We start from the raw sequence: 15,285 nt of genomic DNA, 5'->3' as shown, positions 1-15,285 counted from the left end.
TCTGTCAAAACTAGACATTAAGTTTTAAAGAACCGGTTTTTTTTTTTAATGCAAAAATTAATAATTATTGTTTTTTTATTTCGAATAACTTAAAAAAAAGAAAAAAGGTATACATCTTCTGGGCTACTCATATAAGGATACTATAATTGTAACTGATCACTGCACATCTGTATCGGCCTCGGTCTCACCTCTGTGCCACGCTGTCTGTCTGTTTGTCTGCATGACTGAGTGGTGTATGACTGTCCCACTGCCCGATAATTTTGAGTAATCGAGTTACTCGAATAATCAGCCTTAGTACTAACCTCAAAGTCCTTGATCAAGGCACTCGCATCTTCTCCCAGATGGTCGATGAGACATCGGATGACAACCTCTCGTTTTTGCTGAATGGGGATTCCACTCTGCAGAACACAGCAGTCTTTCAACAACTAATACAATGTATTACTCTGCACATTACTCAAGCTGAATTTTGCTTTACTGTAACAACTTTAATGTCAAACTGTTTCAATTTAATTAACATTAAATAAATGAAACATTGTCAGTATAGTATGTTGTGGAGAGATGCAAAGTAGATGCAAGAATAAAACAAAACATGGAACATTTGGCATATGAACAGAAGAACGAGAAGAAGCCAATGCTGATTGATATATATATACATTTACATGGTGGTGGGGTGTCTAGAAGATGTAAGATATTGAAGGGCAGAAAACTAAGGAAGAAAAGCAATAACTGTTAAGTAAGACATGAGGATGAATAATATGAGAAGTTGAAGTAAGCAAGATTTGAACAGGAAGGAGAGTCAGACGGTTTAAAGAGGAGTTGTCAGATTAGGATAAATGAATATCTAAAGTAATTAGTGATTGTAATTAATTTACACAAAGGAAATAAATGCAATTGAGACAGGTGTAATTATTAAGGAAGTAACTGTATAAGTGGGGGATAACATGTTAATACCTGAAGTAGAATACTAATTTTTGCCCGGTGTCGCTCTCCGACCACACCCTTTTTCTCTTGGAACATGGACAACAGTTTTGGGGAATAGAAGTCCAACATTGACATGAACTTTGACTCAAGATTCAGTGTGGTGATCCTCTGGAACTCTGCGCTGAACTGAAAGAGAGATGAGAAAAGAGAAAAAAATACTTATTATTAAATTAATTGTCATTTCAATCCATCAAAAACTAAAGTCCATATAGCTTTCAATAGGATGTAAAACTGTGACACATGCAGGTTATCCGTCTGTAATGTCTGTGTTGACCAATGCTTAAAGAACATTCCCTTTACTCACTTGCGAGAAATCAAACAAGACCGACCATCTGTCCTTGATGTCTTCGATGCTCATCTGTAGACTGATGACATCATGTCTTCTATGTGCAAAAGTTCTGCACCTCAAGTCCTTGATGGCTGTGCTGTCTTTCTTCTTTGATTCGTCGATTAGTTGGTCTCGATCCAGCTCGTGTTGTTCCTTCGTGTGTCCTGACAAAACATTCAATACAAATGATTGGAGTTGCAGTTTTCAGAGCCAGGATCTTCAATTGCAGTAGACAATGCAGAAGTAAATGCTTAATATCCTCGACCCAATGTTTCAGGGATATAATTTGTAAACAGTTTGTATTATCAAGTCCTAGATATTTGTATATAGTCACTGTTTCTAACAAATGCTTCCTGGCCTTTGCAATCAAACATGGTCAAAATCAAGGTGCAACTAATTTAGCTTATTCACCGATTGTTTCAGTGTTTAATAAAAGAATGACATTTACCTCCTCTGTTTACTTTTCTAGGTTCAACTTCTCTCCGTTAGCGCAGTCGGTGCTGTGAAACAGATATTGAAAATATTTATCATGCTTCACAAAAAAATATTCAACTTTACTTGTTCTAGCCATCATCAAGTGTTCCCCCATAAATATGACAAAACATAAGATGGGCAAGTAGGCCACTCCTCTTAAGAAAATGCAATGCCTTATTAGAATAATGATGAAACAGTTTCATAAGCATATTACAGTGTGCGAAAAAGTACACGTCCCACCGTCCGGGACGTGTTATTTACAATATCGGACAAGTAGATCTTTCAATTGACTTGTCCGGCGGACAAGTGACGTTTTTCGCCCGGATTTATTGTTATATTATTGATAGATTCAGTTTACAAAAGGCAGAACTCATTCGCAAATTGGACGTGTCCGCCATTGTTCGTTTAGAAATGTTAGTTTCGGTTCTGTTTGTCGATTCCTAATGAAATGCATCTCGCCGCTTTCTGTACAGGGGCGGGGCGGGAAGTGTAGCACAGTGGCAGGGTTGGGAAGCAAAACTCGGTTCCGAGTAGGAACAAATAACAATTGTCCGTTCCCGGGATTGATAAGAGTTGTGAGGACAGGAGGCGAAGCCGAGCCCCGCGGACCGCAGCTCCCTCTCTCTGCTCCGGATCAGCTGATCGCTGCATGGTGCAGCTCAGCGTCTCTCTCTCTCTCTCTCCCTCTCTCTCTCTTTCTACACACAGCGGATTCACTGCCCGTTTAACAGCCTCATCTTTGTCAAACTTTCTTATGTTCTTTCTCTAACACGTAATGAAGGTTATTAGGACTTTTAGCTCCTTTGTTGTTAATATTAACCGCCATTTCCTTTATGAAGTGAAGCAGCCTCCCTGTGTCCTCGCGCTGTAATCATATCCCCGGACCCCCATACTCGGAGGAGCACAGGGATGTCAGTATTGTTTATAAGGCAGGGTATAGAAATTATTGAAATTAAAATACTATCTATTTACTTTTACAAACAGTGAACAGCTGGGCAGCTGCAGCATGTGTATTGCCGGACATGTGTAAGCGTCTTTGAGTTTTAGAAAAGCGCTAGGCCTATAGGCTATAAATATAATGTATTATTATTATTATTATTAGGCCTATGTGTTGGACATGTGTGGTTGGACTCTGTCTCACAGGCAGGTTGCAGCATGTGTGTTGCAGGACATGTGTTGGACACACAGATTGTGTGGTTGGACTCTGTCTCACAGGCAGGTTGCAGTGTAACATCAGAGGAGACTGGGCCAATTGTACATTCTTAAACTGCACCACTTAGAACTAACAAAACAATGCAGAGATTATGTTTATATAATTGTATTCAATAACCGTAATAAATTAAACAGTATGAACTGATTTGTAAATAGGAATACAGATTTGACTTAATGTTTTCATAAATATATTTTTCTCCCAGTTTGTCATGGGACTTATTTTTACCCTCTCAAAGAACCGGAATCGAGAACCGAAAATAACTGGAATCGAAAAGCAGAACCGGAATCGTTAAAATCTAAACGATACCCAGCCTTATGTGTGATGCAGTAAAATCTTACCGCTCACTCACGTGAGCGGTGTCGTAAAAACCGTGGGAAAATGTGAAATACGATGGCGAAGAAGAAGATTCCAGTGGCCCCAATTTGTGTCCATTCTGGACAAGTGAAAATGTATTCGGACAAGTAAATTGCCAAACTCACTTGTCCATGGACAAGTACTCTCTAAAAACTTTTTCTCACACTGAGAGGCAAGACTGTGTGTGTGTGTGTGTGTGTGTGTGTCACATGTGTATCACATGTGTATATGAGAGATTTTTATCAACTCCACAACAACAAAAAGCCGGCGTTTTATCCAGTTTGTACACAACGATGGAGAAACTTAACAAGCAGCAGTGGTCCACTGAAGAGACCAGCTACCTACTGGGGATCTGGTCTTCCGAAGAGGTACAGAGGAAGCTGGAGCACAATCGGCCATTGTTGTTGTTGTCAGCTGTGAGCGTTTCCGCGCGGTTTGACGCAAACGGTTACGTCATGACGCAAACGATGACGCAGCACCAGTCGGACTCTGGGCTGTGTGAAAAGAGCCGGAGCTAAACCGAAGAACCGGTTCTGAACCTGAAAAGCTCTAGCACGGAGCTTTAACCGGAGTTGCGTTGGTGTGAATGAGGTATATGTGAACTTACAGTTACATCTACCTAGCATTTAAGTGATATCTACACCTTTTTTTCAGTGGTTTTGACTTAGGGTTACTATTGCATTGACTTAGGATTTGTATTATATTTACTCAATTGTATATGTTATGGTACTTTAGACATACTTGATTTTTTTTACTTACATTTACTCAATTCATAAAGGTACATTTAAATGATTTCACAGCTTTAAGATTTACTCAATATTTTTAAGTGTAAAAATGTTTCACCAATACAATTGAGAACATCGTTTTAGTTTTTTAGAGTGCTTAGGCAAGACAACAGCTGCTGGGCCGCGGATAGGCAGACGTTACCTGAAATCACTCGCAAGATACAGTAATCACCCAAAAAAACAGCCACCTTAGACAAACAAGGTGCATTTATTTATATATTATCCATACTTTCGCCGCGAGACTGTTGAGCCGTTATTTCGGCATGGCGGGACATGCAGACACACATATTTGCCGGCGCCGTTGTGTTACACGTCAGGCCGGCATGCCATCTAATATCATCACACACTGGGGCAGCATTATGCTGGCATTGTCTCGTTAAGTATTACAAAGTAGACGTAATGGCGGATCTTCTTTACTACAGCATTTCTGAATAACAGTGTAAAAGGAGCTTACAATAAACAGCTAACTATGCTACACAGACAGCTGGTTGGTTAGGTACTTTAAACAACATCTGCGGACATAGCCGGTGCTAATGTTTCTACTTTTTACTCGTGTAAAACGTTAGCTACACTTCACCTGGTTGACTGTGTCCACCATGCGTGTGTAGAAGAGGACAGAGAAACTAGCTAGACTTACGACAGCATGGCTGCAAGTGTGACAGTATTTAGATAATTACACGCTATAAAGTTGTATATGCACAAAGACAGGGTCAATATATTTCATTAACTTTTGCTAGCTGGCTACTTACCAGGATTTTCAGGTAGTTTTCCTGGTGCTTCTCGTCATGGTGTTTTCCTTGCTTGGTTTCCACATGTGGCGCAGATTTCCCATGAGCACACTATATTTGCGCGCGATTGTTAATGGGGTCCACTCATGACGTTTAGTGTAATTTACTCAATGTCTTAAGTGTTGTTGTTAAAGATGAAGAATATTACAAAATGAACTGTCGGATTTTTAAGCATTTATTTAGGTATGTCCAACTCAAACAATTACTTTGGTAATATTTAGAGATCTTATTAAGGTAATATAGCTTTTTATTTTTGAGATATCTACAAAGCCAATGATTTCGTTTTTAGAGTGTGTGTATACAGGACTGTCTCAGAAAATTAGAATATTGTGATAAAGTTCTTTATTTTCTGTAATGCAATTAAAAAAAAAAAAAAAATGTCATACATTCTGGATTCATTACAAATCAACTGAAATATTGCAAGCCTTTTATTATTTTAATATTGCTGATTATGGCATACAGCTTAAGAAAACTCAAATATCCTATCTCTAAATATTAGAATATCATGAAAAAGTATACTAGTAGGGTGTTCAACGAATCACTTGAATCGTCTAATTAACTCGAAACACCTGCAAGGGTTTCCTGAGCCTTGAAAAACACTCAGCTTGGTTCAGTAAACTAAATCACAAGTATGGGGAAGACTGCTGATCTGACTGCTGTCCAGAGGACCGTCATTGACACCCTCCATCAGGAGGGTAAGACACAAAAAGAAATTTCTCAAAGAGCAAGCTGTTCACAGAGTGCAGTTTCAAAGCACATCCACAAAAAGTCTGTTGGAAGGGGGAAATGTGTCAGGAAACGCTGCACAACCAAGAGAGATGACCGCAGCCTTAACAGCATTGTGAAGAAGAGTCGCTTCCAGAATTTGGGGGAGCTTCAAAGACAGTGGACTGAAGCTGGAGTCCAGGTATCAAAAGTCACTGTTCACAGACGTGTCCGGGAAATGGGCTACAATAGCCGTATTCCCATGGTCAAGCCACTTCTGAACTCAAGACAACGGAAGAGGCGTCTGACTTGGGCTAAGGAAAAGAAGCACTGGACAGTTGCACAGTGGTCCAAAGTCCTCTTTTCAGACGAAAGCAAGTTTTGTATTTCATTTGGAAGTCAAGGCGCCAGAGTCTGGAGAAAGGCTGGAGAGGAGCAAAATCCAAGTTGCTTGAAATCCAGTGTGAAGTTCCCACAGTCAGCGATGGTTTGGGGAGCCATGTCAGCTGCTGGTGTTGGTCCACTGTGTTTCATCAAGCCCAGAGTAAATGCAGCTGTGTACCAAGAGATTTTAGAGCACTACATGCTTCCGTCTGCTGAAAAGCTCTATGGAGATGAGGAATTCATTTTCCAGCATGATCTGGCACCTGCCCACAGTGCCAAAACCACCAGTAACTGGTGTACTGACCATGGCATTACTGTCCTCGATTGGCCTGCAAATTCCCCTGACCTGAACCCCATAGAGAATATGTGGGGTATTGTGAAGAAGAAGCTGAAAGACACCAGACCCAACAATGCTAATGAGCTAAAGGCCGCTATTGAAGCATCCTGGGCATCCATAACACCTCAGCAATGCCACAGGCTGATTGCCTCCATGCCACGCCGCATTGATGCAGTAATCCGTGCAAAAGGATTCCCAACCAAGTACTGAGTGCATTAATGGACATTTTCAAATGTTTGATTGTGTTTTGCTGTTATAAATCTTTTTTTTTTACTTGGTCTGAGGAACTATTCTAATTTTTTGAGATAGGATATTTGAGTTTTCTTAAGCTGTATGCCATAATCAGCAATATTAAAATAATAAAAGGCTTGCAATATTTCAGTTGATTTGTAATGAATCCAGAATGTATGACATTTTTGTTTTTTTAATTGCATTACAGAAAATAAAGAACTTTATCACAATATTCTAATTTTCTGAGACAGTCCTGTATGGCGACGACACAGAGCATGATTCACTTTCGCCAGGGACATGCAGCAAGTTTGTATTAAAGCTGTCTCCAGGGGCGGCGGTTACTGTGGGCTAGGGAAGGCTAAGCCTTCCCAAATATTTGTGTCACTGGCTGCATCCTGGTAAAATAAAATATATAATGTTTGTGTTTGACATTAGCACTGCTATGCAGCCACCTGTGCCCTGTACTACGAAGCCAGTTCAACAGACCATGGATATGTTTGAGTTATCTTAACTAACCCTAACAAACGAGATCTCGCTAAGCGGTCCTACGACGCTGGTTATCAACTCGGTAAATCAAGCCTCTCTCCAGCTAAGAGCGCGCTCACGTGAAAGGGGCGGGGTTAGCCACATTTGACAAATCACAAACAGGGACAAGTGTATTGACAGCGCAGCGTCATACTTCATTAATGAAAAGTAAACTAATATTAGACAAATATGAACTTTAAACATCCATGACTTAAACATATAATCCAGGATACAAGCCACCTGCAAGGTGAATAACAACTCGTTAAAAAATAAATAATCTAGAGTTTTATGATATCACTGCCCCAGACACGAGTGGATATGACTTTAATTACATTTGAGTGTTTCGTCAACTTAATGTGTTGCTTAAAATAATACTTCTGCATACAGTGTATGTGACAATGTAAGGGATGCACGGCCAAATACGGCTCGAGAAGCTGACTCAGATAAGGAAATATTGTGATATTATATGATCGATGATCTGATTGATGATGTGATATGAATGACAAGTGCGACATGTCGGTGTCTTTCTACGGCAGTTTAAACTGTATTTCCTTTATCCTGTAATATGACTTAATATATATAAACTCCGCACACTGAGCTCTGATTGGTCAGCAGGCGGGGGTTTCATGAGTTGATCTCTTTTCTATAGATGCCGGAGGTGGGCAGCGTCAGGTAAAAAAAGTTATTTAGCCTTCCCAAACCTGAGCCTCACGCGCCGCCTATGGCTGTCTCTCACAAAATTATCATTTTAACACAGGTGTGCTGGAAACACAAAAAAGCCAGCTGGAGGGAGTCTGTTTGAAACCATTTTTGTTTGCAAATTCTTTATTTGCAGCTAAATCAGAGGCTTCCTTCGTCTTACATCAAGAAACCATTCTTTCAACATTTCTACAAATTCTGAGCAGTGACTCTGACTGATGTTGTTTTTAATGTTATTATGTTCTGCTTGATGCTGGAAACGTTTAATGGACATCTCAAAAGTAACTATGGCGGGCGAAGTTTAACAAACAGTGCGTTAGACAGCTGTGATGGGAACTAGATATAAGGTGTCTCCTTGAAGGACTGAAGGATTGGTGGATGAATAATAAATGTTGCTTTCCTTTGACTCACAGAATTTAAAAGATGGAAAATATTTCTCCTTTCTCCCTCAGCTAGACAAGTGTGTGATCACGGGAATCGCCATGGGAAATGAGGACATGAGGAACAGGAGCCTGGTGAAAGAATGGTGCCAGACTGACCTGGTTATGGTAATGGCCCCGTTTCCACTGCTGTCCCCTGCACATGCAGACACAATGTGTCACACAGTGGCGCCACATACAGACTGACACTGCTGCCAGTGAAAACTGCGTTGCTAATTTGTGTTTTCATCACAGATGCTCTTTCTTCTTTCTTTCTTTCTTTCTTTCCGTCTACAGTCCACTGGCAATGTGAGCGCTGCAAACTGTGGCTCCAGGCATGACTTATCCCAATCACCACTGAAATGTGAGTTCTCTCATTATTGTAATGTTTTTCTAGTAAGCATTTCCCTTTCAGTACTACCCTGTTAAGAAGGCAATACAACGGTGTGTTTTTGTAATAATCTATTGATGTTTGTTGGACCTGTCCTCCTGCAGGTAAGCATCTGTTTGTGTCCACGGGGCTGTCAGACCTCACCGTGGGTCTGATCCTCCTCGCAGGCTCTCTGGCCATCCTCTGCACCTGTCTGCTGCTTCTGGTCAAACTGCTCAACTCTCTTCTTAAAGGCCAGGTCGCAAAGGTCATCCACAAAGTCATCAACACAGGTGGGCATGCTTTTGACATGAGAGAGGTGGTGGAGAAGACTAATATTGATGTGTTTATCGTGGGTAATTGTCATCCCTCTGTTCTTTATCTCAACAGACCTGCCATGTCCGTGTGGGTGGCTGTCAGGATACATGGCCATGTTTGTGGGCGCAGGGATAACGTTTATGGTCCAGAGTAGCTCTGTCTTCACTTCAGCCCTGACTCCTCTTATAGGTGGGTGAAATAAGCTTTTACACCACCAATGAAAGCCTCAGAGTTGTTTGTTTATACTATATTATGTGAAAATATCATACAAAAATAAAAGGTTGTTGTGGAAATAAGTCGAGCATAGAAAAAACTATGTATTTGGGTTAATATAGCAATTATTGGCCGTCCATTTGAAATGGATTAAATGAGCCGTGCACCATGAATATATATGTTCCCTCAAAATAAATAAATATTAAATATATATTAGAAATATGTAAAAACCCCTACTATGAGGTCTTCGATATAGCCATACTTACAGAATCGTATAGTATTTTCTGTTATTTTCCTGTATTAGACATATCAAACTTATGATGACATCAATCAACGCAATGCTTTAATTGTAAGCAGATGTTGCTTTGAAGGATGATGAATAAATGGATGCAATGAGTATTATGAATTATAATCAATTTAATTGTAGCGTCCTGACGGGTAATTTGTGGTTCTACGTCAGCATATCCAAAATCTAAATGAGTAACTTTATAATTCTCATATCATTGTATTGATTTTTCTTATTCTTTATACACTTCAGTCTTTCATTTACATGTTCTTTGTGAGTATAGTATAGTTAAACAATGGTAATGTGACTAATGCCAGCGGGACACATTATGCATATGTGCCTCCTGTGCGTAGGATTAAAGGATATTGCTCTGTAGACAATTGGATTACAAAACACATTATATATACCATCCATACAAAGTACTTTTCCTGTAGGCTTGGATAAACTGGGCTTTAAAGTCCAGGGCCGATCAAAGCATCTACCTAGTTTGAAGTTTGGAGTTTCTTCTTCAAGTTGTTTCTCATTTGTTACAGAAAGTCTCTTGTTAATCATCTTATTAAAATGGATCCTAACTGTCCGAGTTTCAGATCCTATTCTCCGTTCGGCCCTGTGCAAAAAATACTCTCAATGATGATACTGTCCTGGACTCTGCTTCTAGTATTAGTTGATAGTAATTTAGTTTGATGGATTGAGGTTAAATGACTTAATATTTAACAAAGATATATCAAGTGAATTCTTTGTTTTAATGTTGTTGTGCCAGAGTGATAACGACCGGCCATAACAGCATGTACATTTACTGCAAATCCAACCATGAAGAAACCCCACTGTAATCTATAGCAGCTCGTAAACTGGGCTGCTGTTTGCAAGGCCACTGCTTTTTACACAAAGTTATAAATTCAAACACCACAACCTCTGAACAGACATTTACTGCTGCAGTAACAAATTGTTAACTGTACATTGTTCTTGTACTTATTTGCTAACTAAAATGAGTGTCATCTCATACGGTCAAGAGAATATCTTAAGATTTCTTGTTAGCTTATAGCTAATGTTTCAGCTGGGGCCAAATAAGGACATAAACCTGCTTATTTCCACTGAAATAAGTCCTGTGAAGTTTGGAAGAACATATTGCACAACTGTCAGTGTATGCCGCTGGCTAAATGAAGCATGTCAAATCAGTGATGTCTGAGTCATCGGCCTGCTACTCAGTGATAAATGTAAGATGGGAATCATGTCTCATTTTAAACGGGAGTAATTGAGAAGCTTTAAATAACTATAAGGCAAAAGACTATATTCATGGATGTCATCCAACCTTCAGACATATTTAATTAGGTAATTCTGTTTATTTGACTTCGTTTATTTAAATGTAGCTTTCCCTGCACTCCAACTCTCGGGCTTACCATCCCCTAGTATCATGCATTGAAAACAAACTAAAAAAACGCCTCTGAGCACTTAGGGTAAAAGAAAATATCACTTAAACTTTCATTCCGGCTGCAATATCCATCTTCAACAAGGCAAGATAGACACTTTATTGCAGCTTTGCATACCTGCTGGTATTTATTTATGGAGTTGTTTGTGTTCAAATAGCCTATTTGTAAGGGAGTCCTTCAAGGTTGTATGTTTTATTTTGTTTTGTGAGACCCTAACCTAAGCCATTGTTCTAACATCAGGTGATAGACAGTAACGTTTATTTAAGTTGTATATATTATGAGCTTTTCATCTTAATTGAAAGTCCCTTTTTCCTCTGACACAGCATTCTTCTGTCGTCTCCCTCAGGTATCGGTGTGATCAGCCTCGAGCGGGCCTATCCCCTCACCCTCGGGTCCAACATCGGCACCACGGCCACCGCTCTGCTGGCAGCTATGGCCAGTCCTGGGAACAAGCTAGCAGCTGCCATACAGGTAAGCCAGTGTACAACTTAGCAGGAGCCTCCTGTGCCGAAAAAACAAAGAGGAAGTGCCTAAAATGAATATCCTAAAATGTCCTCTTGAGACTTGGTTAAGAATGTAGTCCATCTCCATTGGCTCCCATGATAAAATGCCCAACAGCAAAAAAGTACAATTCTAAAGTGCAGTAGTTTTAAAGTGTAGTATGGTGGGTCTCTACTGCTAACTGTACAAGGGATATATCTCATTGGTTTAAATCAAATCAAGGCTTGAAGTGACTTATATTTAAGGGCATGAGAGCTTTGACATATTGGTGCTGTCACAGGTTGTGAGTCGACAAATCTCTAAAGACTATCCACCTCTTTGCCCATTTTTAATTAGAGTTGTCAGGCGAAGTCAACCCTTCCACTTTGAGCTTCAGTACGGCTTTTCATAAACCTATGGGATACATCACAAAGATTGCCTCAATATTTTATACAGTCAATGGATAAAAAAGGTATTTTGAAAACTGCAGGGAAATGAAAACAATAATGTGAAGGTCCCACTACCAACACCCTCCCACCTTGAAGAAAACTTTTTCATGAATTCTGATAGGCGTCACAGAGAGGAGGATAGACACACAGAATATATTTTTCCCCTACCCGGACAAAACCATTGGTGTTACAGATAATCATCTACAGATGGTACATTATAATAATACTAGTCTCTATATTTATGAACATGATTTCTGCACAAATAAGCCGAAGGCAGCTTAATGTGCCCCAGGGAAAACAATTGTTGGTAAATCCTCCCTTCGGATTCAACTGCCAACACTAAAACCATCTGGTATCATTGGATTATGTTTTTGGAATGAATGTTGGCATCTTCAGCCCTCACATACTGCATCTATTTGCATTGTCTTTGTATTTAGATCGCTCTGTGTCACCTCTTCTTCAACGTCTTTGGCATAATGCTGTGGTATCCTCTCCCCTTCACGCGCCTGCCCATAAGGATGGCGCGTGTCCTTGGTGAGCGCACTGCCAAGTACCGCTGGTTTGCAGTCCTGTACCTCCTCTTGTGCTTCGTGCTCCTGCCCTCGCTGGTTCTGGGCCTCTCGTTGGCAGGCTGGCAAGTGATGGCCGGCGTTGGGGCTCCGTTCCTGTGTTTGACCATCTTCATCTCCATGATTAATGTGATGCAGGCCCGTACTCCTCGCCACCTGCCCACTAAGCTGCAGAGCTGGGACTTCCTGCCCCAGTGGATGCGCTCTCTCAAACCCCTCGATCACCTCATCACCAAGGCAACTGCCTGTCGTTGCGAGGAGGGACAGGGAGAAGAAGAAGAAGAGGAGCATACATCAACCCCGAAGACCTCCGTCAACACACAGGAAGAATCGGCCCAGAGGAAGGCACAACTGGCTTATGACAACCCAGTACTGGACTACCTGGCCGAGAGCAGACCGGGTGTGAAGGTGTTCAAATTGAAAGGGTTGGAGAGGTGCAACAGCACTCCACTGTAGTCAAACCAACAATATTTACTTAGATCTGTATTTTGACAATGTCGTCAGACGAGAAAACATATTTTATAATGCCTTGGAATAAAAGCCAGTTCTTGTTAATAATTGATCTATCATTAGAATAGCCAGGATACATTACATGAGCTAGTAGTATGAGATTTTCATCGATGCTTGATTTTCTTCCAACTGAGTCAGCAACCATCTACAATGAACTTTGAAACTCATTTAATGATGAACTACACTAACACAGCATGCAATGTAGTGTGATTCTGTAATTGAGTTTTTGACCACTAGTGGCACTATGGAGAATTGCTTTTTACGAGTGGGTCCCCATTGGTTGTGCACATTGCCAAAATAAGACGAACATCCATACAAAAAGGCAATTGCAAAGAATTGTTATTAATACCACACGGTCTTTGAGTAATACCTAATTAAGGATAACTACATGACTTAATGTGTCTGGGCTATAGACACAATATTTGAATCCAAAAGATCCAGAGGTATGTGGGGCAGTGTGTTCAGAGTAGGTGTTCGGGTTCAAACCCCACTGCAGTCAGCATGTCGTTGTGTCCCTGGGCAAGACACTTCACCCCAAGTTGTTCCTGTGGGGATTGTCCACAGTATTGAATATGTAAGTCGCTTTGGATAAAAGCGTCTAACAAGTATCATGTAATGTACTCCAAAGGGGCAGCTCTAACAAGCCAACCAGTTCAGACTAGTTCAGAAACCAGTTCTCAGTGTCTCATTTTGCATGAATTTGACCACATTTCCATGATCAGTCACTGACCAGTCATGTCTACAATGCATGTCAGAGTTGGTTTAACCCTAATCATTATTAACTGTTACACTTTCCAGGGTTTCGCAGATCAGGTGTAATTCTCATCCTTTCCTGGTCATGTCTTTGTGTTAACAACAGACTGAGAGAAAAGGACACTGTTGTTGCTGGCCGTGAAACAATCGTATTACAGAGTAGACAAATGTTTGCTTATTATGTTAAAATGCCATGTCTCTTCTTATATAAGTGTAAGTGGGCAACATAATACACACAGACACTAGACAACAATTCAATAATCCTCACGTCAGCACCTGGACGTTGTCTTCAAAGGTGTGTGTGTGTGTGTGTGTGTGTGTGTGTGTGTGTGTGTGTGTGTGTGTGTGTGTGTGTGTGTGTGTGTGTGTGTGTGTGTGTGTGTGTGTGTGTGTGTGTGTGTGTGTGTGTGTGTGTGTGTGTGTGTGTGTGTGTGTGTGTGTGTGTGTGTGTGTGTGTGTGTGTGTGTGTGTGTGGCGTAGTGTTAGGTGTGTGTGTGTGTGTGGCGTAGTGTTAGGTGTGTATTCGTGTTTAAGTGGGAGAGAATGCACATTCAGAAGGTGTTGTTGAATGTGTGAATATGTGCTGTTTACTCTGCTACACTGTAACAATTTATCATGCGTTTGAAATGTTGACTCCTTGAAGTCTGATGATTTCATCAGAGAACAAAGTCTGACTCTTTTAAGGCGACAGACTTTGAAGAGTGCTTTACAAGAATGACGAAAGCACACATCAAATAAATAACTGCTCTGTCTCTGTGTGTAAAATAGCAGCTTGGGATTCAGAGAGAGACTTCATTCATTTTTGTGTGCCTGACTTGAAAGAAAGCATGTCTCCTTTTTCTTTTACCTATTTAATGAACTTGCTAATTTCTAACAATTGTTTCAGATACATTGGTTTCAACAAAAGCAGTTTTCTCTCATCACATCCCTCTGATCCTGGCTTGCTCTTTAAAGTTTGGGTTTTTAAATGACAGTCTGGAGAGTTTCATCATCCACCTGAGTCTCATGTGGACTCTGGAGGCATTTGAGAGTAGTCTGAGAAGGAATGGGAGCGAAAAAGAAGAGTCTATGACACTCACTTCTGCACCTACTTACAAAGCACACTTGTTATACAGCACCACTCTCTTCTCTGAGTGAGAGCTGATCTGTGTGCTGATTGTGTGGGATTGTGCAGAGCGAACTGCAGTTTGGATCAGCATGGTCACAGTCCTGTTATGATTTGGCCTCACTTATACATTGAGCTGGCAGGGCGTTTTCACCCTCTAATTATTCAGATTAACACTTATTTTCACTGATTCCCACATACGCTCCATAAATGACCCACTTTCCTCATGTATCTTCAATTGCTAAGAATAGTCTGCGTCTGCTTCCATTTTTCCTCAAGCAATAACTCAGGTACCGTTAGATGCAATCTGTTTCAAACACACACACACACACACACACACACACACACACACACACACACACACACACACACACACACACACACACACACACACACACACACACACACACACACGTTATAGTGTATCTGTTTTTAAAGTTAAACAAAGTCAATCAGTTCAGAAGAAATGCCGTTTTCATGACATGCTTCATGTAAGTCTGTTCTCACACTCCATTCTTCAATAACTAATTTCATGAGATTTTGCTGCCAAAGCATTTTGCTTCACTGCCCGGTGCTCGTGCA

At 40.6% G+C, this 15,285-nt stretch overlaps 2 protein-coding genes across 6 annotated transcripts in view; one reads left to right on the top strand and one right to left on the bottom strand.

The window, feature by feature from the left end:
- Nucleotides 1-1,880, bottom strand: part of LOC307033025 (uncharacterized protein) — a gene marked incomplete at its 5' end in the record, with an annotated part of 34,853 nt that extends 32,973 nt beyond the window's left edge. Inside the window, 4 exons of the mRNA XM_079671295.1 lie at nucleotides 303-398; nucleotides 952-1,107; nucleotides 1,286-1,473; nucleotides 1,868-1,880. Of these exons, the coding sequence (XP_079527421.1) occupies nucleotides 303-398; nucleotides 952-1,107; nucleotides 1,286-1,473; nucleotides 1,868-1,880 (453 nt within the window). The remainder of the gene's footprint in view (nucleotides 1-302; nucleotides 399-951; nucleotides 1,108-1,285; nucleotides 1,474-1,867) is intronic.
- Nucleotides 1,881-3,821: 1,941 nt separating this feature from the next.
- On the top strand, nucleotides 3,822-14,912 carry LOC307031974 (sodium-dependent phosphate transport protein 2A-like). 5 transcript variants are annotated; one of them, XM_079669614.1, is made up of 7 exons: nucleotides 3,822-3,941; nucleotides 8,257-8,352; nucleotides 8,521-8,587; nucleotides 8,719-8,886; nucleotides 8,984-9,100; nucleotides 11,184-11,308; nucleotides 12,204-14,912. In XM_079669614.1, the coding sequence occupies exons 2-7, from the start codon at nucleotides 8,287-8,289 to the stop codon at nucleotides 12,789-12,791; spliced, it is 1,131 nt and encodes a 376-aa protein (XP_079525740.1). In that variant the 5' UTR covers nucleotides 3,822-3,941; nucleotides 8,257-8,286; the 3' UTR covers nucleotides 12,792-14,912. The 5 variants fall into 5 exon arrangements, with proteins under 5 accessions (XP_079525740.1, XP_079525741.1, XP_079525742.1 ...); XM_079669615.1 differs by lacking the exon at nucleotides 3,822-3,941 and adding an exon at nucleotides 5,057-5,106; XM_079669616.1 differs by lacking the exon at nucleotides 3,822-3,941 and adding an exon at nucleotides 7,259-7,352.
- Nucleotides 14,913-15,285: the final 373 nt, after the last annotated feature.

The sequence above is a fragment of the Notothenia rossii genome, assembly GCF_949606895.1.
Source record: "Notothenia rossii genome assembly, chromosome: 3".
Classification (NCBI taxonomy): domain Eukaryota; kingdom Metazoa; phylum Chordata; class Actinopteri; order Perciformes; family Nototheniidae; genus Notothenia; species Notothenia rossii.
Note: the sequence above shows the minus strand (reverse complement) of the source record. Positions and strands in the feature narration are given on the sequence as shown.

What these genes read in the sequence shown, in the direction of transcription:
- LOC307031974 (XM_079669613.1), top strand. Translation starts at nt 7,827, where the DNA reads ATGGCTGTCTCTCACAAAATTATCATTTTAACACAG. An exon ending in ATCCCAATCACCACTGAAAT is followed by an intron (nt 8,588 to 8,718) that starts GTGAGTTCTCTC and finishes GTCCTCCTGCAG; the next exon opens with GTAAGCATCTGTTTGTGTCC. An exon ending in CCACAAAGTCATCAACACAG is followed by an intron (nt 8,887 to 8,983) that starts GTGGGCATGCTT and finishes TTATCTCAACAG; the next exon opens with ACCTGCCATGTCCGTGTGGG.